Source organism: Colobus angolensis, unplaced genomic scaffold, assembly GCF_000951035.1.
Source record: "Colobus angolensis palliatus isolate OR3802 unplaced genomic scaffold, Cang.pa_1.0 Scaffold12, whole genome shotgun sequence".
Lineage (NCBI taxonomy): Eukaryota > Metazoa > Chordata > Mammalia > Primates > Cercopithecidae > Colobus > Colobus angolensis.
Window position 1 is genome coordinate 16,151,830 of NW_012113141.1, and position 22,023 is coordinate 16,173,852.

The 22,023-nt window shown below is 37.0% G+C and overlaps 1 protein-coding gene across 1 annotated transcript in view; it reads left to right on the forward strand.

Moving 5' to 3' along the window:
* Positions 1 to 22,023, forward strand: part of NRG3 (neuregulin 3) — a 1,124,269-nt gene that overhangs the window by 992,297 nt on the left and 109,949 nt on the right. The window contains 1 exon segment of the mRNA XM_011929348.1: positions 9,970 to 9,996. Within this exon segment, the coding sequence (XP_011784738.1) occupies positions 9,970 to 9,996 (27 nt within the window).

The window sequence follows — 22,023 nt, forward strand, 5'->3', positions numbered from 1 at the left end:
TTTAACCTCAAATTCGCAGGCTCGAGCCATCCTCCCACCTCAGCCTTCCTGGTAGCTGAGACTATAAGCACACATCACTATGCCTGGCTGATGTTTGTATTTTTGTAGAGATGGAGTTTATTTATGTTGTCCAGGCAGGTCTCAAACTCCTGGGCTCAAGTGATTTGCCTTCCTCGGCCTCCCAAAGTGCTAAGATTACAGGTGTGAGCCACCATGTCCAGCCGTGTGCCTTCATTGATACTTATAAAGATTGAAGATGAAAAGAAAGAAAAAAAACAGAACATGTGGCAGCTATTACAAAGATTGATTAAATTGACGTTGCTAAGGGGAACAAGTGTTAAATAGCATATATAATAGCATTTTAGTCACCATGGAAAATTTAAATTTTTTCTGATAGTGGATCACTTACTCAAGTGAATCCTAAATTATATACAAAAATTTACATAGCGAAGACAGCCATCAGTTGGACCTTCTTGGATAATAATCTAGTGTTTTCTGGATTCCAGAATTCTAGATTCAAGTGAGTAGCATTTGAATGTACTTTGATTTGGGGAAGTTTTTGGAAACATTCGTGGATATCATTTTTCAATATTGAATGAGTTGCCACCAGAAGTGTCATGTTGCTTGGAATCATCAAAAACAGAAGTGACAGAGAATAGGCTGAATATGCTCTGAAAGACATATAGATGTCACATGCTGAGAGCTTAACCAGATGGCATTTTTACTCATGCAATAAATACATACTGAGTGTCCACAAAATGTCAGACTCTGTGATAGGGTGGAGTGATGAAAGAGTGAGAAAAAGAAACAACTACCCTTCAGTCCTGGGATTTCAGATTTTTTCTCATCCTAGGAATCTAGGAATCTACAAATATGCCCTTCAGTTTTTCACAGAAGCTTCTTTTTTTCAATTGTTCAATGGGGCTCAGTTACACTACTTTACAGTCTAATTTTAAAAATTAGATAAAAAGATATGTGAGCTGGGCACAGTGGCTCACATCTGTAATCCCAGCACTTTGGGAGGCCAAGGCTGGCAGATCACTTAAGGCCAGGAGTTTGAGACCAGCCTGACCAACATGACAAAATGCTGTCTCTACTAAAAATACAAAAATTAGCTGGGCGTGGTGGCACGTGTCTGTAATCCCAGCTACTTGGGAGGCTGAGGCAGGAGAATCCCTTAAACCTGGGAGGCAGAGAATGCAGTGAGTCGAGATTGTGCCATTGCACTTCAGCCTGGAAGACAGAACGAGACTCTGTCTCAAAAAAAAAAAAAAAAAAAGAGAGAAAGAAAGAAAAGAAAAGGATATGTGTAGAAGTGTAGAAGTGCCCAGTGACAAAATGTAAGAATTTTAGAAGGTTGATTAAACATGAGAAGATCCTGAGGGACAGATGTGAGTCTCAAGAGCAGGAACTCTAGTGTATTCAACTGTATGCAGTTACTATCACTAGTGACAGAAGCAATAAAGAAGTATTTTGTTTTCGAATGAAGAATTCTTCTCTATAATGGTAATTCTTATTAAATCCTTTAATCAGCAATTGCAAAAATGGAATAAGATTTCAGTCTAATGCTCCAAGATGTTTGCACTGCAAAATTCTACCCATTATTTAGTCAAAATCCATCTCTGAGGAGCAGCCTAAGCAAATGATCTCTCCTTAACCTCAGCTGAAACCTTGTCATGCTATTTCACGTTGCAGAGCAAAGTGCTCATCTTGACTTTGCTGTACATCATCATTAAGGGGTGCAGTCTCCATGGCTGCCTGCTTTTCCCCATCCTTTGATACAAATCAACATTCTTATTTAGAGGATGATAAGAGATTATTAAATTCAGGTATCAGCAGTGGAGCTTTGGGAAAGAAAAGTAAAGAGACCGTGCTCTGTAACACAGCCCTGAGAAAGGAGACTGGGGCTATGTGCTTTTCTAGAAAAGTGGTTTTGCCTCCTGCATGACTGATGGCCTGTCTGGTGTGAGGCTGACCACAGTAATAATGTCGTGACCTACTCTCCACAGTGGAAAAAGCTGTCAGTTCTGATGTGATGGAAGTTGAGTATGGGAGATTGGGATTATAGAGCTACAGTGGCCACAGATAGACTCCTGATTTAGGCACATAAAACAGGATGATTTTGTGTAAAATTGACATTTAGTTTACTTTACATATATGGAAGGAAGACTAGAAAGAACATAAAACAATTAGCAGGAATTACTTCTAAGAGATATTGAGAGAAGTATTAATTTCTTTTGATTAATATGATTTTTTACCTTCCTCTTTTTATTTGTGAACATGTGAAAATCTAAAATTAAATATACATGCCCATAAAAATGAAATGATGTATTTAGTGACTTAGCATAATTTCATAAAGGGAGCATGAAGTTTAAAATCAACCCTGTAATTAACATCCTAAATCTTGCACTAAGGATAAAATGCTAGAAAAAGGATGAAGTGATAATATCCCTTTCCTTTTAGGACAGACGTTCTAAGATTGAAAACAGCTCCTGGAAAGGACCTTTTCTGCCTCGCTCACCAGGAGTGTGCTCACACTCTTGACAGTTCCCTGTGCCCCTTTCTCACTGTGGCACTTAAGGCCAAAGGCATTCAGATCTGGCTGCCACATTCCTTCCTGCTGCCATATTCTCTTAGTGACCACCAAGTGTCACTTCCCTTGTTGACACAGCCCTATGCTCTGGAAGCCTTTGTCAAACCCTATTCCCCTGCCCTTTGACCCTTTAACTTTTTGAAATGTATATATTCTGTGGATCCCATGTTTTGTTTTCTAGCCTGCAGCTTCTCTCAGCAACTACAGCCAGAGCCAGTCCCATTCCTTTCTCCCCTCCTAATCAGAAATCTTAAAGTCTACTCCAGCCTTTCCTAGCTTGCCTGTTTTGCTGTAATAAACTGGGACATGCAGGGCAGTGTCTCAACATAGGACATCTCAGCATCTTGTCCGTACTCTCATCTCAGAGCAAGAAGAATACACAGACCCACTGTTGATACCTGAGACAATTACATTTCTTTACAGTGATTTTAGAAACTACTAGAGCATGATGAGCTCAGGTGTTATGGTTAGCAAATGTTCAAGACCCAACTTGCCTTCCTCACCAAACCTATTTAGTCTTCTCAGTTGCAGTGGACTACCTCTACCTAGAGTGTCACCAGTGAAAAAGGTACTTGACAGGGATCTGTGGGTTGAATCTACAGAATGACAGATTTCAGTTCCGTTATTAAGATAACGCATTTATGACTGACACGTTTTGTAACTGAGTGGGTGGTTTGCTCCACACTCCTATGGCAAGTATTTCCCAGAGCAGGTACCTTATATCACTAGTTCCACTGGGCGCTCCATCACAACGTGACTGCTTTCATCAAGTTAGAAATGCTGTCACTGAACTACTGCCAGTAGACTCTCCACACACCTAGGAGGGAATTGGGGGATTCTTGCAGCAGAGAAGCCCATTTAACTTCAAGGCAGTAGCCTAATTTTTTTTGTTTGTTTGTTTTGGTTTATCCTTTCTTTCTTTCTTCCTTTCTTTCTTTTTTTTTTGAGACAGAGTCTCCCTCTGTCGCCCAGGCTGGAGTGCAGTGGCACGATCTCCGCTCACTGCAAGCTCCGCCTCCCGGGTTCACGCCATTCTCCTGCCTCAGCCTCCCTAGTAGCTGGGACTACAGGCGCCTGCCACCATGCCTGGCTAATTTTTTGTATTTTTAGTAGAGACGGGGTTTCACTGTGTTAGCCGGGATGGTCTTTATCTCCTGACCTCGTGATCTGCCCCCCTTGGCCTCCCAAAGTGCTGGGATCACAGGTGTGAGCCACCACACCCGGCCAGTAGTCTAACTTTTTAAAACACAGATTAATATTTTCCTGGAACATGCTTTTCCATATCCCATAGACCAGGGTTTAAATTATCACATTTGGGACTCTTGTATGATCCGAATCACCTCGCTCGGTTACTTTTAGCACAGGGCTGATGCTGAAACCCACATTGGGTTGCTTTGTCCCAGGGCTGCATTGCGGTGAGTTCCTGTTCACAGGCCGGGTAACAAGCTGAAGGTGACATCCTGAGATTGGAATCAAGTCGATGATGTTTTCACTTGCTCTGCTGCAGCCTGCCCACCTGGGGGCAGCCCCTTTTGTGTCAGCATATAAACAAGAGGTTTTGAATTGTTCAGTCACACAGAATTGTGAATACTTTAGAAACACCCCGGCCTTAAATTTCAGTTAGTGGTTAGATAAGAAGAAAACGTTCAAGAGAGATATTGTACAATGCGGCAACTGTAGTTAATAACAATGTACTTGCTAACAGAGTACATTTTAAATGTTCTCACCACATAAAGATAAGTATGTGAGTGCACATGTTAATTAACCTGATTTAGTCATTCCACAATGTATATGTATTTAAAAATACCTGGTTGTACACCATAAATTTATATAATTTTTGTTAATTAAAAAATGTGGGCTTCAAATTTCCAAGTGTTTTCCAGGAACTTTTGGTGTTAAAAAAAAAACATTCATTTTGTCTCACTAGGCGGGTACCTAGTCCTCAAATCTGAAGAATGTTTCAGCTCTGCAGCAGAGCTGCTGGCATTTATTAAGTATGTTACCAGTTGTAAGATCATTTGGTTCACTGTTGGGCATATTTTCAGACTCAACATTTTATATATTGCTTGCTGTATGTGCAAGCAAGTAACTTCATCTAGGCCAGCCTCATTGTGAAGAAATTTCCCTGGTAACCAATGAAGAAGTATTAATGATTTCCCAGTTGGACTCCTTGGAGACAGATAACAGTTGTCTTCCTTTGTCTGCCCCGCTACCTAGCTTATATTTGGCACTTCATCAATAAACTAGAGGTGAGAAAGTAAGTAAGTGGTGCTTCTACTCTGCCCGAGGATACTTGAAAACAACTTGTTCTCTTAAGTGGATTAAATAATTCCTCCCTGAAGATCTCATTACCTGATAATTTTGTAAAAATTAGCTTTTTCTTCATAGGAAGGGGATAAGTAAACTTGGAGTATAAATGGTAGCTAAAAGCCAAGCTGGCCTAGGCTCCATCATGTTCCCAGCACTTACGGGCAAGCTGATTTAGAGAAAGTTCCCCTCTCTGTGCTTCCGTTTCTTACCTGTAAAATGAGCATTACAACAATCTTATAAATTGCTGTGAGATAATATTTAAAGCAGTTCCTGGTATACAGTAGGTGCTCAATAAATGTTATCCACTACTGTATATCCAAAGGTGGAAGTGTTCCAAAACAGATGCTAATTTTACAAATAAAAGTTTTGAAGTGTTCAAAGGAAGGAAGTTATATATTCAAATATATGTATGTCATAGATAAAATCAAACTGTTCTTGCTTAAGCTATGTGCCTCTTCTTTCACCCTAGTATCTGTGCAGTACTTGACACATAGTTTGCTGAGTGAACGAATAAACTATTAATTAATTAATCTTCCCCTGTCTCACTTGATGTTTTCCTGCAGGCATCAATATCCCTGGGCACACTGTTTGCTTTGAGAAATAGCCAGTGAAGGGTTATGAGAAATAGTGTGGTTTATGATCTGTGTATGACTCAAATGACAACATTAATTGCTTTTTTGTCATCTGTTCTTCATGGATTTTCATTGATTCTTCCATATGAACCAAATCCTGTCTTAAACCCTGCAATAATGATCACAGTGTTTAACATTTTAATAAAACAATGGAAGCGTGTGTGTGTGTGTGTGTCTGTGTGTGTATATGCATGAGAAAGAAAGTGAGAGAAAGAGAAAGGTAGTTTACATTAGAGTTAACTTTTTATTTGTATGTTTAGTGGTGTCAGTTTCCATGAATAAGCTATTATAAAAAAATAAATAATTTCCCATTAAAATACAAAAATATAAATGCCGTCTTGCTTGAGAGTATTTCTGAAAGTTAACAACTCTAATAATTGGATAACTTTTCTGTTATGCTAAAAGAGGACAGATTTTCTTTCCCTTAAGATGATTTCTACTTATCCTATTTGGTGTTTGAAAAATTTCCAAATTCTGATTTCTGTCTCTGCTGCTGGTCATGAATGTACTGAGATCTCAAAGCATTCAGATTGGTCCTCCATTAATCCAAGATGCCACTCATTTCTTAGCACAACCTACAGATTCACAAAGCCCGATGCTCCAGATCCCTTGTCACATCCAGAGGCAGAGCACTGAAGGTCATGGAAGAAGGAAGACAGGCCATGTCTGGGTTACATCTGCCAGCAAAACAGATGATAGGCAGCCAATTCTGAGCCATCTCAGCTCCACCGGAAAGTTCTTGTTCAAACAGGCTGAATCTAAAGGCTTTCTAACTGCCCACTCATGTCATGGAATGCCTGTGGTCCACTATTTCAGGTCCTCTGCTCCCTGACCTGATTTCTATACACTTGCCTCTCCTGGTTTCCTTCCTGCAACCTCCTCTTCTCTCTATATGAAAAACTTTAGCTTTTATTCCCAGCCTTTTAAAAATATTATTTTTAGTATAATGATAGGTAATCCTTATTTTAAATGCCACAACTCTAGTCTCTTTGCAATGTCCTAGGTACTACAGTCATGAAGCTTCCTATTTGCATAAGAGTGAAAACATGATCTTGAGGCAGGATAAGTAAGGTTAGGACCCATACTTACTTGTCCTGTGTGTAAAGCCCAATGGGCCACTTTTATAGCTGTCTCTTTCCCCTTGCACTGTCATGTATCAGCACCTAATTGTTTTGCAAGATAAGCCGTCCTACCGAATACCAACAGACTGCCAGATGGTTCCAAGTTCCTGATACTCAGTATGGGCTTGGAAAAGAGAACAAAAGTCCCTTATTCCTGATGTAACTTCCCCAGTCTCCAATCAATCAGCACCAAAAGCACAAGAAGCTATTAGCTACAAATTTCTGCCTGCTGGGCATTGAGAGACGGGGACAGACTCCTCCAGTGTCCCACATGGGTAGCTAGACTCAAGGTTTAGCTTGTAGTAATATTTTTCTCATTTTAATGTCAGAAAACACACCCTTAGAGGGAGATTTTATATGCTAATGATACACGCGATATGTGTTAGAGCATGTAGATCCTGAGTGTATGTACTAACCACAGATCCACCTTTACATACTTGACCTCACCAGTATTTTATGAATATGTCTGTAGAGTTTCCATAAAGGAAATTCCCTTCAAGACACTAGGGGCTATCTCTCTCTTTGAGCAGCCCACTCTCCCTCTCAGATTTTGAGAGCGAATCCCAAGTAAGAGTAAACAAAGAAGTTTGTTGCACCTCATTTTGCAATACTTTCACTTTGAGATAAACTTCTTTGTCTACTCTTACTTGGGATTCGCTCTCAAAACCTTTCGCGCAGAGAAGTCAATGACCTGAACAAGTACTGACAATAGTCTTGCCAACTTTTCTACAAACTCCATTCTTTTTTATTTTATTTTATTTTACTTTAAGTTCTGGGATACACGTGCAGAACGTGCAGGTTTGTTACATAGGTATACATGTGCAATTGTGGTTTGGTGCACCTATCAACCTGTCATGTAAGTTTTAAGCCCTGCATGCATTATGTATTTGTCCTAATACTCTCCCTTCCTTTGCCCCTCACCCCCGAGCAGGCCCCAGTTTGTGATGTTCCCCTCCCTGTGCTCATGTGTTTTCATTGTTCAACTCCCACTTATGAGTGAGAACATGTGGTGTTCAGTTTTCTGTTCCTGTGTTAGTTTGCTGAGAATGATGGATTCCAGTTTCATCCATGTCCCTACAAAGGATATGAACTCATTCTTTTTTATGACTGCATAATATTTTATGGTGTATATGTGCCATATTTTCTTTATCCAGTCTATCATTGATTGGCATTTGGGTTGATTCCAAGTCTTTGCTATTGTAAATAGTGCTGAAATTAACATACCTGTGCATGTATCTTTATAGCAGAATGATTTATAATCCTTTGGGTATATACCCAATAATGGGATTGCTGAGTCAAATGGTATTTCTGGTTCTAGATCCCTGAGGAATCGCCACACTGCCTTCTACAATGGTTGAACTAATTACACTCCCAACAACAGTGTAAAAGTGTTCCTATTTCTCCACATTCTCTCCAGCATCTGTTGTTTCTTGACTTTTTAATGATCACCATCCTAACTGGCATGAGATGGTATCTCATTGTGATTTTGATTTGCATTTCTCTAATGACCAGTGATAATGAGCTTCTTCTCATATGTTTTTTGGCCACATAAATGTCTTCTTTTGAGAATTGTCTATTCATAATTTTCACTCACTCTTTGATGAGGTTGTATAAACTTTGCTCTTTGTATTGCACATTCTCTCCCTCTGTTACTAACAGCAAGTTTGTGGGTCCATGGCCTCTTCATCCAGTGCACATTTTCTGCTTTTCCATTATAGCACTTATGACAAAGAATGACCATAGCTTTTTCTCCATGGTCTTTCATTCATTTTTGAGCTACTTGAGAAGAAGAATCCTTTCTTTACATGAAAATGTGCCTGATATCTATCACCATGTGTATGATGACTACAGAGTAAGCAGTCAAGAAATGCCAGGGAAAAAAATGAATGCATCTACTTTTTAGAAACATTGTCACCATCTTTCTTTATATAAGTAAATGTGAACAGTTCATAAGGCAAATTGATAGGGATAGAAAGTAGATTAGAAGTTACCAAGGGCTAGGAGGAGGGATGAATGAGGAATTATGGATTAGGGGTCAAAGAGTTTCTGATTGGGGTGATGGAAGAATTTGGGGAAAAAGTGGTGGTGGTTGTACAGCATTGTCAATGTATCAGGTTAACAAAAGTGATGGCAAAAACCGCAATTACTTTTGCACTAACCTACTAATTAATTACATTGAGTTTAAACATGGTTTTAATGATAAATTTTATACTGTGTATATATTTATCTTTTTCTAAATAAACTTTTTAAACCTATTTACAAACACAAAAGGCTTTGAAATCAAGGTAACTAGATGCATATTTTCTAAAAGGAAAAGCTTATTTGCTAAACATAGAATTCATAAAAGGAAGCCCAGCAATTAGTCTTGGAAACAATTACAATGGCAGCCATAGATTTTTCCCTTATTCTCGCTTCAGACAAACATTATGGCAACAGAAAAAAATTATTAATGAATGCAATGAATTGTAAAAGTGAACAAGTGAATAACTGAATGATTAAAACAGAACCATTTAAATAGAGGAACATCTGAGGTTGAATGCTGGGGCCCAGCCCAGTACAGTTCATTGCTCTGCTGATCAGGCAGATATTAGCCGGTCAAGATGGTCTGCATTCTATATGCACATAGAACAGACATGGACACAGCTACCATTTGTGTTTGGTAGGATGGGCTGTTAATTCAAATAGTCATGGGGCTTAATGGTCAGATCAACCAAATTTGTGCCCTGGAACTGTCTCAGATTTTGTAACCTATGTAAGAGTTTTAATCTCACTGAAGCACAGTTTTCCCCTCTAAAAAGTGAGAGAGAGAGAAAAAAAAGTCCAATATCATTGCTTTTTTGTGGAGGTCAAGTACACCTGATTAGGGCCTGTCATGCAGAAGTTCCTTGCTTATTCACTTTTATTTTATTAAGGAGGTTCAAATAAATTCATGATGAACAAAGAGTTATTCCACATAAAATATTATGGGTTCTGAAAAGAATATTAGTGCCAGATGTTCATGGTATATAACAATTTTTCTTTTCTTTCTTCGCTAAATGTATACTTAGCATTCTTCATAATTTATGCAATATTAGTTCATCTAAAATCTAAGCTATAGCTCAGAGGCTTTGGGGAAATACCCAGCAGTGTTCAGAGCAACTCTACTCTTGGTGATCTGTAATGTATCTTTTCTAAGCAAACATAGGGGTTAAAATTGAGGCACATTCCTTGCCTTGGAGGGTTAGTGTTATAAGCACTGATTTTCATGTGTAGAGTTTTTCTAACCTTTTTCTCTTTTTCTCTTCCCCTTTCTTCCATGCTGACTTTGGTGTAGCAGACCACTTGGGGATTGAATTCATGGGTAAGACTAAACAATTTGCTCATTTAATATCCTGGAAATGCTAAACTATATAATGTACATAGTGCTTTCCTTCTCCATCTGATTATAATTAAAATGTCTCATTATCAGATGCTATTAGTAGGAAAAAAATACTCTTCTCGAGTTTTCACTAAGTAATGGCTCAAAATAAAATAATTAACTACTTATTGGAAAGGCAATTTAATGTTAAATGCAGTGTCTGGAATAATACAGAAGTTGTATTTGGTTCCTAGCTTTGATTATTTCCACTAATTCTCAATTTTCATATCTGTAAAATAGGGATAATAATAGGTTCTATTTTCCTGTACATATAAATTGCTTAGCATAATGTCTGCAACATGGCAAACACTCAATAAAGGATAAAAATCAATGGTTTTTATATGTCAATTTTTAATTTTTTTTCTAAGTCCCCTTTCTTTTGTGAGATGATTCCTTTGGATACATTTTGGTATCAATTTTAATTTGGAGTGTGGGCTATTAAATATTTTTATTCACAAAATTAAAATGTTTCCTTTAAAGTATTTGCAGTGAATGGTGTATGTTTTAAAGCATTATAATGCCTTCCATGGGCATTATTTTTATAGCCAAAGACAATTGCATTCAAAATTAGACCTAATTCTCTGAGTCTATGGTTATACATTAAATGAAGAAAGAACATTTCATAAAGTTCAATATGCATCGTAGTATATGGATGGAAAGACACTCAGGATTTAGAGTTAGGGAAATTGAGAAGATCTAAATTTGAATCAAAGTTCATCTGCTTCCTTGGATTCTGTTAAATTCAGATTTTTTCTCTTATATGATGTGGATATGAATACTTGCTTTATACATGAATGCTTATTGTGATAATAATTATATACTTACTTGTATTAATTTATCCATTCACCCATTCATTCAGCAAATACTTATAAAAGTGTTGATTTGGGATGGTTTTGACATATTTGACAGATATATGTTAAGTTGGTGGTGGTATTGTTGGAAGTGTTGAGAGTTAATTAGAAATTTGTGGAACATCTTTATACTGGAATTGGCGTTCCCAGTTGTATGGTATTACTCATTATTGCTCCATTCTCTGGTTATTACACCATAGAAAAGGCAGACAGCTCAATTCCTGCAGGCTTGTGGTTTTGTTGGATAGATGTGATGAAAACTCAGAAAACCAATGAAATTTAGGATGTTATTCAAATGAAGCACAATGGAATGTGAGATAGTTGTGGAAGGAAGTGAAAGAAGGATGATCATCTCAATGAAATCAATTAATAGTCATCATGAGAGCACTTGAACAAGCTGGTGTGATGGAGAGATTATAGTCATATGGCAGATTGGTTGATTTTGATTTTGAAGATGGAGGAGTTATAGGAGATGACAATATTCAAAGCATTCCTATGAGTGTAAATAACCAAACTGAGGTTGAGGGGGGAATAATTTGATAGTAGAGGTCAAGGACCTGAGAGGACATAGTTTTGGATAAGTTGTCTAATGGATATTCCAGTTACTAATGATAATGCTAGGGTTGGCATAGAGAGGAAAAAAATGTTTGTTTTATGCCAAGGTTTCCTATTAATAAGATAAACTATACTGGAATTTCGTAGATGACAAGGAAGAGTAGTTTAGGGTAATGCCAGCTACATCAAAAAATAGAGCCCACGTTATTATAATGGCTCAAAGACAGTAGCAGTTTCCTGATACTACTTTTTCTTGTCCGAGGTAGATGTCTTTCCTGTTTAAGGTAGCAAATGACTAGCTTTTTCCGAGTAGTGAATTTGAGCGGTAGAGATTTTCTTGGAGGGAAGGGGTTGGGGAACAACTCAGGGCTCAAGGGAGTGGCCAGTATGCATATAGATAATGGCAGCTAAAAGAGGATTGTTTGCAATAGTGAATAGCTTTATAAATTTAGTGAATATACTGTTTTCACTGACCTCAATAATTCACCCCCACAGATTGTTCTAATTAAATATGTAAAATTCTGTTTGTTGCTTTGAAAATAATATTCTCAGATTTAACTTTTTTATTTTTAGTTTTTGAGATGGAGTCTCACTCTATTGCCCAGGCTGGAGTGCAGTGGCACAATCTTGGCTCATTGCAACCTCCGCCTCCTGGGTTCAAGAGATTCTCCTGCCTCAGCCTCCCAAGTAGCTGTGATTACAGGCGCCTGACACCACACTCAACTAATTTTTGTAGTTTTAGTAGAAACAGGTTTCACCATGTTGGGCAGACTGTTCTCTAACTCCTGACCTCAAGTCATCTGCCCTCCTCAGTCTCCCAAAGTGCTGGGATTACAGGCATGAGCCACAACGCCCGACTAGTTTTAATTTATGATTATAGAATCCATATGGATAAAATATCTTCCATTGAAAGTGCCATCATCTCAAGGAATATGGCATCTCTAGGTATAAATTCAGCTGGAAGCAGAAATGTAGGCATAGTCTATATGTAAGTTTAATAATGTCAGTTTATTGTTGTGCCACCAATTAATCAATGCTAGTTCTATTTGTGTGTGTGTGTGTCAATTTCTTTAATAGACTTGATTTTCACAGTTTTAAGTTCATAGCAAAATTTAGAGCAAATAGCAGAGATTTCTTATGTATCCTCTGTCTTCAAATATGCACAGCTACCTCCATAATCAAGATCTCCCACAATAGGGTACATTTGTTACAACTGACAAACCTAAAGCTACATTGACTCATCATTATCATTCAAAGTCCACAGTTTACATTATGGTTCATTCTTGATGCTATACTTTTTATAGATTCAGACAAACGTATAATGATATGTATCCATTGTTATATTATCATACAGAGTAGGTTTACTGCCCTAAAAATCATTTGTGTTCTTTCTAGTCGACCTTCCCTTTCCCCAACCACTGGTATTTTTTATTTTTATTTTTTAAATTTTTTATTTTATTTTATTTTATTTTTTATTTTTTATTTTTTGAGACGGAGTTTTGCTCTGTCCCCCAGGCTGGAGTGCAATGGCTCTATCCAGGCTGACTGCAAGCGATGCCTGGGTTCACGCCATTCTCCTGCCTCAGCCTCCCGAGTAGCCGGTACTACAGGTGCCCGCCACCACGCCTGGCTAATTTTTTGTATTTTTAGTAAAGACAGGATTTCACTGTGTTAGCCAGAATGGTCTTGATCTCCTGACCTCGTGATCCACCTGCCTCGGCCTCCCAAAAGTGCTTGATCTCCTGATCTCGTGATCCACCTGCCTTGGCCTCCCAAAAGTGCTGTGAGCCACCGTGCCCAGCCCCGCTGGTCTTTTTACTATTGTCATAGTTTTAACTTTTCTAGACTGTCATGTATTTGGAATAATACCTTTTGTACTGGTTTATTTCACTTAGTAATTTTCTCATGTGTTTTCATTGCTTGATAGCCCATTTCTTTGTAAAGCTGGATAATATTACATTGTCACATTTTGAAGGACATCTTAGTCATTTCCAACTTTTGACAATTATGGATATAATTGTTGTAAGCATCTTTGTGCCGGCTTTTGTATAGAAATACATTTTCAACTTGTTGGTATAAACACCAAAAAGCATGGTTGCTGGGTCATATGGGAAGGGTATGTTTAGTTTTCTTAGAAACTGCCAAACTGTGTTCCAAGGTGGCTATACCGTTTTGTATTCCCATCAACAATGAATGAGAGTTCCCATTGCTCCACATGGTCTCCATCATTTGGTGCTGACAGTGTTCTGGATTTGCGCCATTTCAATAGGTATGTAATGGTAACTCACTGTTTCAGTTTGGACTTCACTAATGACACTTAATGTGGAGTAATTTTTCATACACTTATTTGCCATCTGCATATTTTCTTTAGGGAGGTGTCTGCCAAAGTCTTTGGCCCATTTTTTAATCAGTTGGTTTTCTTAAGAATTCTTTGTATATTTTGAAAAATGATCCTTTATCAGATATATCTTTTGCAATTATTTTCTGTCATTCCGTGGCTTTTCCCTTTATTCTCTTGACAATATGCTTTGCAAAGCAGAATTTTTCAATTTTAATAAAGTCCAGATTATAAAATCTTCCTTTCATGTATTGTGCCTTTAATACTGTATCCAAAAAGCAATTGCCAAATCTAGTTTATCTGAATACTCTCATATGTGATCTGCTAGGAGTGTTATAGTTTTGCATTTTACATTTAGGTCTGTGGTTTATTTTGAGATAATTTTTTGTGAATAGTGTAAGATCTGTGTCTAGGTTCATGTTTTATTGGATGTGGATGTCAAGTTCTTCTAGCACTATTTGTTGAAAAGTTTATCTTGTCTCCATTGTATTGTCTTTTCTCCTTTGTCAAAGATCAGCTGACTATATTAATGTGTATCTATTCTGGGTTCTCTATTCTGTTCCATTAAATTGTCTTTTTTTTTTTTTTGCCAATACCATACTGTTTTGATTACTGTAGCTTCATAGTAAGTATTGAAGTAAAGTGGGGTCAGTCTTTCAACTTTGTCTTTTAATGTTGTGTTGACTTTTCTGGATCTACTGCCTCTCCCTATAAATTTTAGAATCAGTTTATCAAGATACGCAATATAACTTCCTAGAATTTTTATTGGAATCGCATTAAATCGATAAATGAAGTTGAAAAGAGTTGACATCTTGGCAATGTTGAGTATTCCTATTCATGAACATGGAATATCTCTTCACTTACTTAGGTTTTATTTTTTAAGTCTTTCATTAGCGTTTTATCATTTTATTTGTATACGCCTTTTATTTTGCTAGACTTATTCCTAGATATTTCATTTTGGGGCATGCTAATGTAAATGCTGTTGTGTTTTTAATTTCGTATCGTGTTTGTTTATTACTTGTATGTAGGAAAATTATTGACTTTATATGTTAATCTTGTATCCTGTTACAGTGATATAATCATTTATTTGTTATAGGAATATTTTTAATTTTTAAATTCTTTTTTACCTAAGCAATCAAGTCATCTGCAAAGACAGTTTTACTTCTTCCCTTTCCAATCTGTGTACCTTTTGTTTCCTTTTCTTATCTTATTTAATTCACTACAACTTCCAGTATGATGTTGAAAAAGAACAATGAAAAGGGGCAACTTTGCCTTGTTCATAATCTTAATGAGAAAGCTACAAGTTTCTTATCATTAAAAATTATATTAGGTATAGATATTTTGTAGATATTCTTTGTCAAGTTGAAAAAGTCCACCTCTATTTCTAGTTAACTGAGAGTTTTTACCGTAAATGAGTGTTGGATTTTGTCAAATGCTTTATTTAAATCTATTGATATGATCATGTGATATAGTCTCTTGATGTGACAGATTACATTAATTGATTTTTAATATTGACCCAACTTTGCATACCTGAGATAAATGGATAAATGTCACTTGCTTGTGTTGTCCAGTTGTTATATTTTAATTAGATACATAACACATTTTTTCTCTTACTTTTGTTATTCTTGCTTTGAGCAATATGAATTTCATTTATTCTTGAGGAACACAGGGTCACAAGGAGGTGATGATCTGAAGCACACATCTCTTCTTCCCAAATCTTTATACTCTCAATGACCAACTCTATTTGTGAGCTTACTGATCAGTCTCAAAACCACAATACTTCATAGAGTTTAACAAATTCCTATTTTATAACAGGAAAGTCCAAGTCATATGCTGCAAGAATCCTATATTTAATTGACACACATTTGTCACATTTACTATATGCCAGATGTATAAGATATTGGATATGCAGATATATAATTCATATTCCTAGATGTCCAAAACTTCTAAAACTAAAAAGAGAAAGCTACACGTAAGTGAGGTGTTATAATAAGTGCACTAAAAAAGATTTAGACAAGATATGATATGAAAAAAAAAAAAAAGCAATTGAATGGACTTGGAAGGTTCAGAAACAGCTTTCCAGGAGAGGAGACACTTAAGCTGAGTATCAGCCAAAGTGGATAAGCTATACTGAGAAATGCCGTAGTGCAAATCTATACTGGCCCCATATTGCTCCCAAATTAAAGTGAGATTTGCTATTTCAGTCTTTCTTCCTGTATCTATCAGCTTCTGAGACTCACCACTTTAGGACTGGAAAGAGGATATCAACTCCAGGAAAAACAAGTAACCAAAAAGGTTTTTGAGTTGATCTATTAATTTTAAGGGGTGATTATCCTATTGAGGAAGTCATGCCAAACCTAATGTTTGTAAAACTGTCAACATTCAACAGGATTTTTCACTTATATTCGTGAGTTTTTCTTAATGATGCTCCTGGGATTGCTACCATGGAAATTTCAACAGCAAATACTGATTTGGAATACGGTGTCACTTAAAAAATGAAGTTCACTGACATAATTAGAGCAGAAATTTGGAAATGCACACAGAAGCAGAATTGTGTTTGTGAAGTTTTTGAAATAAAGTGAGTTGATAGAAAATCAGTCACAAGAAATATATATCTTAAATTCATATCTTAGCCTCATTCATTCCTGCATGCATGAGGGAAAATAGAGATTTTTACGGTCAGATGTTCAAAATTTCCTTAACAGTTTGAATAGATCAAGAGACAGAATTGAGAGGCTTCCTCATAAGCCCAAATATTCATTGAGTGATGTGAGAAACAACCAAGCATTTAGTTTAGGCAGCTGACCAAAGGGCATGTCAGACTGGCCATTTTGGAAGGTGCATTTTGGAAGGATTTCTTATCTAACAAATATCTAGCTACTGTGTGAGATGCCCAATCATGAAACATATCTCCTTATGTCCTTTTGAGCTATTTGTTAAGTAGTTGTTTTTCTAACAATGCCTTGATGCATTTGATGTTCCAAGCATCAAAGATGTTTATATGAAAGCAGGTGCAATGCCATTTGAAAATGTACTAGCAAGGGACAAGGAGAGTTGAAGATTATGTGGAAGATCTTTCATGCAAATTTCCTTCATTCTCATCTGTTAAACGAAATGGATGCTGTCAGTTAAATGTTTTGTTGATGATTTGACATTGTTTTTAGGATAGCATAATATATTTATGGAAAGTATTGTTTGAGCAAATTCTGGTGTAAGTTTTTTTAATCAAAAGATGTATAGAACATAGAAAAATGAGATTCTTAATTAAAATCATAAAATGTTATTCTAAGATAATCTTTGTATTTTTTAAGTTAAAAAAGAAAAGAAACAGTGTTTTCCATATGGACGGCATAGAAATGTGTTATACTCAAAGTCTGTGATATAAAATATATTTATAGGTTTAGAATTGATAGAATATTACTTCAAACTTGATCATATATTGGGTATTCTTTCATCCCCTTGTGTAAAGAAAATAGGCTTTAGTGCATTTTAGTGAGCACTGGGGATAATATCCTAAGAAGTGACCAGTTTATGATCCTGTTTAGATGATAGGCAGTGTTGTTGTTTTTTTTTTCTTAGAGCTGCCCTGCATATTGTAAATGAATTGGTGTTTCCCTTTAAATCTAACAGGCTCATCTGTCAATCAAATGAATTCATATTTCTGTTCTAGTTTGTGAATTGGCATTAGAGATAGAACTGAGGATTCTTTTTTCCTAAGTTGGAGTCTCTGAAGTAGACTTATTTGTTAAAAAAAAAAAAAAAAAAGAAAAAGCGTTTTCATTCATTTGAATATATTATATTTGTGTAGAATAAAATGGTAATTTATGGATATATATGCATAGATGTGTGTTTATGGAGGAGTGCCATTAAAAGAGTTTAGTTTTGCTAGTGTGCCCTTTGCCATGTTAAACTAGATGAGAAATCAGATATGATGGAAAAACAAAAGTTACATGATTCTTTAAGCTCTCAAAATAAGTGCAGGAAGTAGTAACTATTTATATCTTTATCTTATAAATGACAAAACCTGACTACTAATTAGCTGAAATCTCTTTCTAAAGAGCAGGAAAGTAGCAGATAGGAGTTGAATTCTATCTTTCTTTCTCCAGAGCTCTTGAATTATTTAGGTGACTAACGGATGGGCAAGAGGGCTCCATGGTTCCTCAAAGAGGTTATACTCTGACAATGTTTCAAATGGCAAAGCAGTTCTGTGACTAGTCCTTAGTTTTTTGAAGGTGATGTTTTCTGAATCTCTTCATGTCATAAGGATCTTGGCTAGTGACTCACAATTATTCAAGCTACAAGCAAATGAAATATGAAGCAGATCTTATTTATAGCTATATATTCAGAATTATAACTGCCAACAGTATAAAAAGGACCACTTAGCTGGTCATTGTGTTCTTTCATATGGGATAATCTACAGAAGTTGTATTGTATTGAAGATTTTGTGGTGAGTACAGACTGTGTTGAGTGAAGTCAGTTGGGTGGTTCCACTGTATATGCCATTGGGGTATAAAGACCTTACTCATCTATCTCCTCTGATAGAAAACATTTGCCAAATGAAATAGTGTTTTGAACCATCTCTCCACTGGTTCCTAAAGATTCTGTTGAAGAAGTATTTAATACTTACACAATATTGTTTTCTCACTTATTTTATTTTAAGGAATATGACCACTCTCTATTTTTTATTTTTCAAGGCAGGATCTTGCTCTGTCACCCAGGCTGGAGTGGAGTGGTGTAATCATGGCTCATTGCAGTCTTGACCTCCCAGGCTCAAGTCTTCCTCCCACTTTATCCTCCTATGTAGCTGGAACCAGAGGCATGCGTCAACATGTGCGGCTAATTTTTTTTTTTTCTTTTTTTGTAGAGATGGGACTTCTCTATGTTGCCAAGGCTGGTATCAAACTCCTGGGCTCAAGAGATTCTCCTGCTTTGGTCTCTCAAAGTGGTGGGATTACAGGCGTGAGCCAATGTGTCCGGCCCACTCTCTCCCTTTAGACTTTGATTTTTTGTTTGTTTGTTTATTTTAACATTGGCCTCAGTACATGCACTGTTAATCACAAGCCCTCCAAGTGTTTTGTTTTAACAAAGTTATCTTTATTTGACATGGATGTTCCAAAGACTACCAAGCCATACATGTAAGGATAATATTTTGGCTTAATTATTAAGAGTAGGCATTAGCCCATATTGGTACCTCCTACTGGGAGAGGTAAAAGTGTTTACACAAAATCACAACAACTAAGTCAAATAAATTCAATTCTGAGATGATTTTCAGGTAAGATTAATAGTGTTCAGTGATCTTTGAAAATGATACAACCAAAAGATGTATTGAAGAAGTATGCAGGTCTATTAATCATGATTTCTACAAAGAAGAACATGAGTATTTCTTTTTTTTTTTTGTAAAGACATTTCTGGACAAGATTTTAACATCAGCTAATCAAATTTGATTGGTAGACACTGAGGAAAGTATTAAACTATTGGAAAAAGCAGTGCTGTTCACTGAAGGCTAACCTAAGACCAATACATCTTTGCTAGATTAATAGTATGATATTTTCCTTAAAGTTGTTAAATAACTAGATCGGAAGTTTCTATGTAGGTGTGAATATATGGATGTTAGCAAAATCTTGGGCAGACTTTCATGAGTTTCTTATGTAATATGGTGAAACATTAATTATGTAGTAATTATACAGTGATAGGTAGATTTGGAGCAAAGAATTCTAGCTGAAGGATCAAGACCAGCCATGAGCAGAGCTTCTAGTTTCTTCTAGGGAAACATTTTTATGAACTGAAATAAGGGCATAGCTTGAACATTTACCAAATTATTGAACTTCTTGTAAAAAGTGAACGCTTCTTTGTCAGAGCATGTCTAACAAAAAGGATTGGACATTGGACTTATCAATTCAGACTCAGAATAATCTGATCTTTTAATCAGTATCAAGTTGATTACTTACACATGCCAAATATCTCAACTGCACGTGAGTTGGTAGTAGGTTCTGAAAATGTGGAATGTGTTAAAATAAAGGGAAATAATGAGCAACAATGATGTTCAGATTTCCATTAGAAAGTAATTCTCAGAGAGAGTCAGGCATGGTGGCTCACGCCTGTAATCCCAGTAGTTGGGAGGCCAAGGCGGGTGGATCGCTTGAGGTCATGAGTTCAAGACCACCCTGACCAACATGGTGAAACCCCGTCTCTAGTAAAAATACAAAATTAGTCAGGTGTGGTGGTGCATGCCTGTAATCCCAGCTACTTGGGACACTGAGGCAGGAGAATCTCTTGAACCCTGGAAGCAGAGGTTGCATTGAGCCAAGATTGTGCCACTGCATTCCAGCCTGGGCAAAAAAATTGAAACTCTGCCAAGAAAAAAAGAAAGAAAGAAAGAAAGTAATTCTCAGAGTTATCAGAGAGGTTAAAAAATTGTTTTTTTATATCCAGTTCTGCCTTACCATTGCTTCAGGACCTAGGATAAGTCAGTGGAATAGGAGGGGGAAGAAAGGACAATGATGGAACATCTGCAGATGCAGCAAAATGAAGATGATGCAGGTTCTTTTCAATAAGCAGAGTCTGTCTGCTTTGTGAGCTCATGATGGTTCAGTCAGTCAGAATGTGTTGAGTCCCTGTGAGAGCTCAGGCCTTGTACTGGGCCAGCTACAATAAGTCAAGCGAGACAGACTCTTAAGAAGTTCACAGTTCAGTGCATGGGACACACTTTTTTTTTTTTTTTTTTTTTTTTTGAGCCTGAATTTCTCTCTTGTTGCCCAGGCTGGAGTGCAATGGTGCAATCTTGGCTTACTACAACCTCTGCCTCCTGGGTTCAAGCAATTCTCCTGCCTCAGCCTGCTGAGCAGCTGGGATTACAGGTGCCTGCCACCATGCCTGGCTATTTTTAATTTTATTTTATTTTATTTTTATTTATTTTTATTTTTAGTGGAGACAGTTTCACCATGTCGGTTAGGCTGGTCTTGAACTCCTGATCTCAGGTGATCCACCCACCTTAGCCTCCCAAAGTGCTGGGATTATAGGCGTGAGCCACGGCATCCAGCCACATGGGACAGACTTTTAAACCAATTATTGCAATTCTTACAAAAAGGACTTAAATTGAAGTTTTGTTTTGTTTTACAAAAGGTCAGATGAAGATGTCCCAGACATATACAGGATGTTAATATATGTTTGACACACGTGAACATAAATAGAATTTGAGCTCACATACATGTAGAAAACATTAGGTTCTGCACCTCTACTGCATTTTTTTCACAAAGTCTTAGGTGTATTCTATTCATCTGTGAATCTCAGAGAGAAATCTATTGTAGGCAACCTTTTTTGAACTATTTGTTCAAAGGAGCATATATGCTAGAGCTACGGTTAAGGTAAATCCTGGGGTAAAGGGAGACAGAGGAAGGAGCACCCACATACATCAGAATAGTTCAGGCCGTTTTTAAGTGAAAGAATAAAAAATAATGTTTCTACAGTTGGTAGCTGGAGGAAGGAAACATGAGAGAGAGGGAAAAGGAAGAGGGAAATAAGAGATGGAAGAGCACATTTGGGAAATGGCAAGTAGTCCCAGAACTGGATAAACCTGATGTAGTTGGTGAAGGGGCCAGAGCAGATTATGACCATCCTGTCTGCCCTTTGAAATAAGTGTAATCTTATCTTGTTGCAGAAGAAAACCTTCTGAGGTTTCAAGCAGAAAAGTGATGAGATTTTCTTAAACAGCTTACTCTGTCTGTAGCTGTGTGCAGAGTTTGCCTGAAGGCACTGATCGCAGAATCCTAGCTAATGGAACAAGCTTGGGATTTTACTTCAAATATTCACCAAATGCTAGCCCTTTAAGCAACCCTGTGGACATTAGAAGGATAAATTTTCATTTAGTCTATGCCAGATTCAGAGAAAGCGGCAAGTGCAGAATGCCTGGGGAGGCAGTGAGATGAGTTTCAAAGTGGACCTTGAACTGGTCTTCGAGGGAAGAGCATTTGATTTTTATGGGCAGAGATGGAAACATCCTAATGAAGATGTCAGCGTAAACCGGATGAGGATGAGGCAATCTGTTTGGAAATATTGGCTCTCATCAACAAAGGGAATCACATTATAATTTAATTTGGATTACATATACCTTTTTCCTTAAAACATACATAAAAGGATACCATTCCCCTGCATGAAACTTTCTAATGGATTTAGAAAGAAATCTAGGTACTATCAGCTGCTATGCCAAGTCTTCCATGCTTTGGCTCT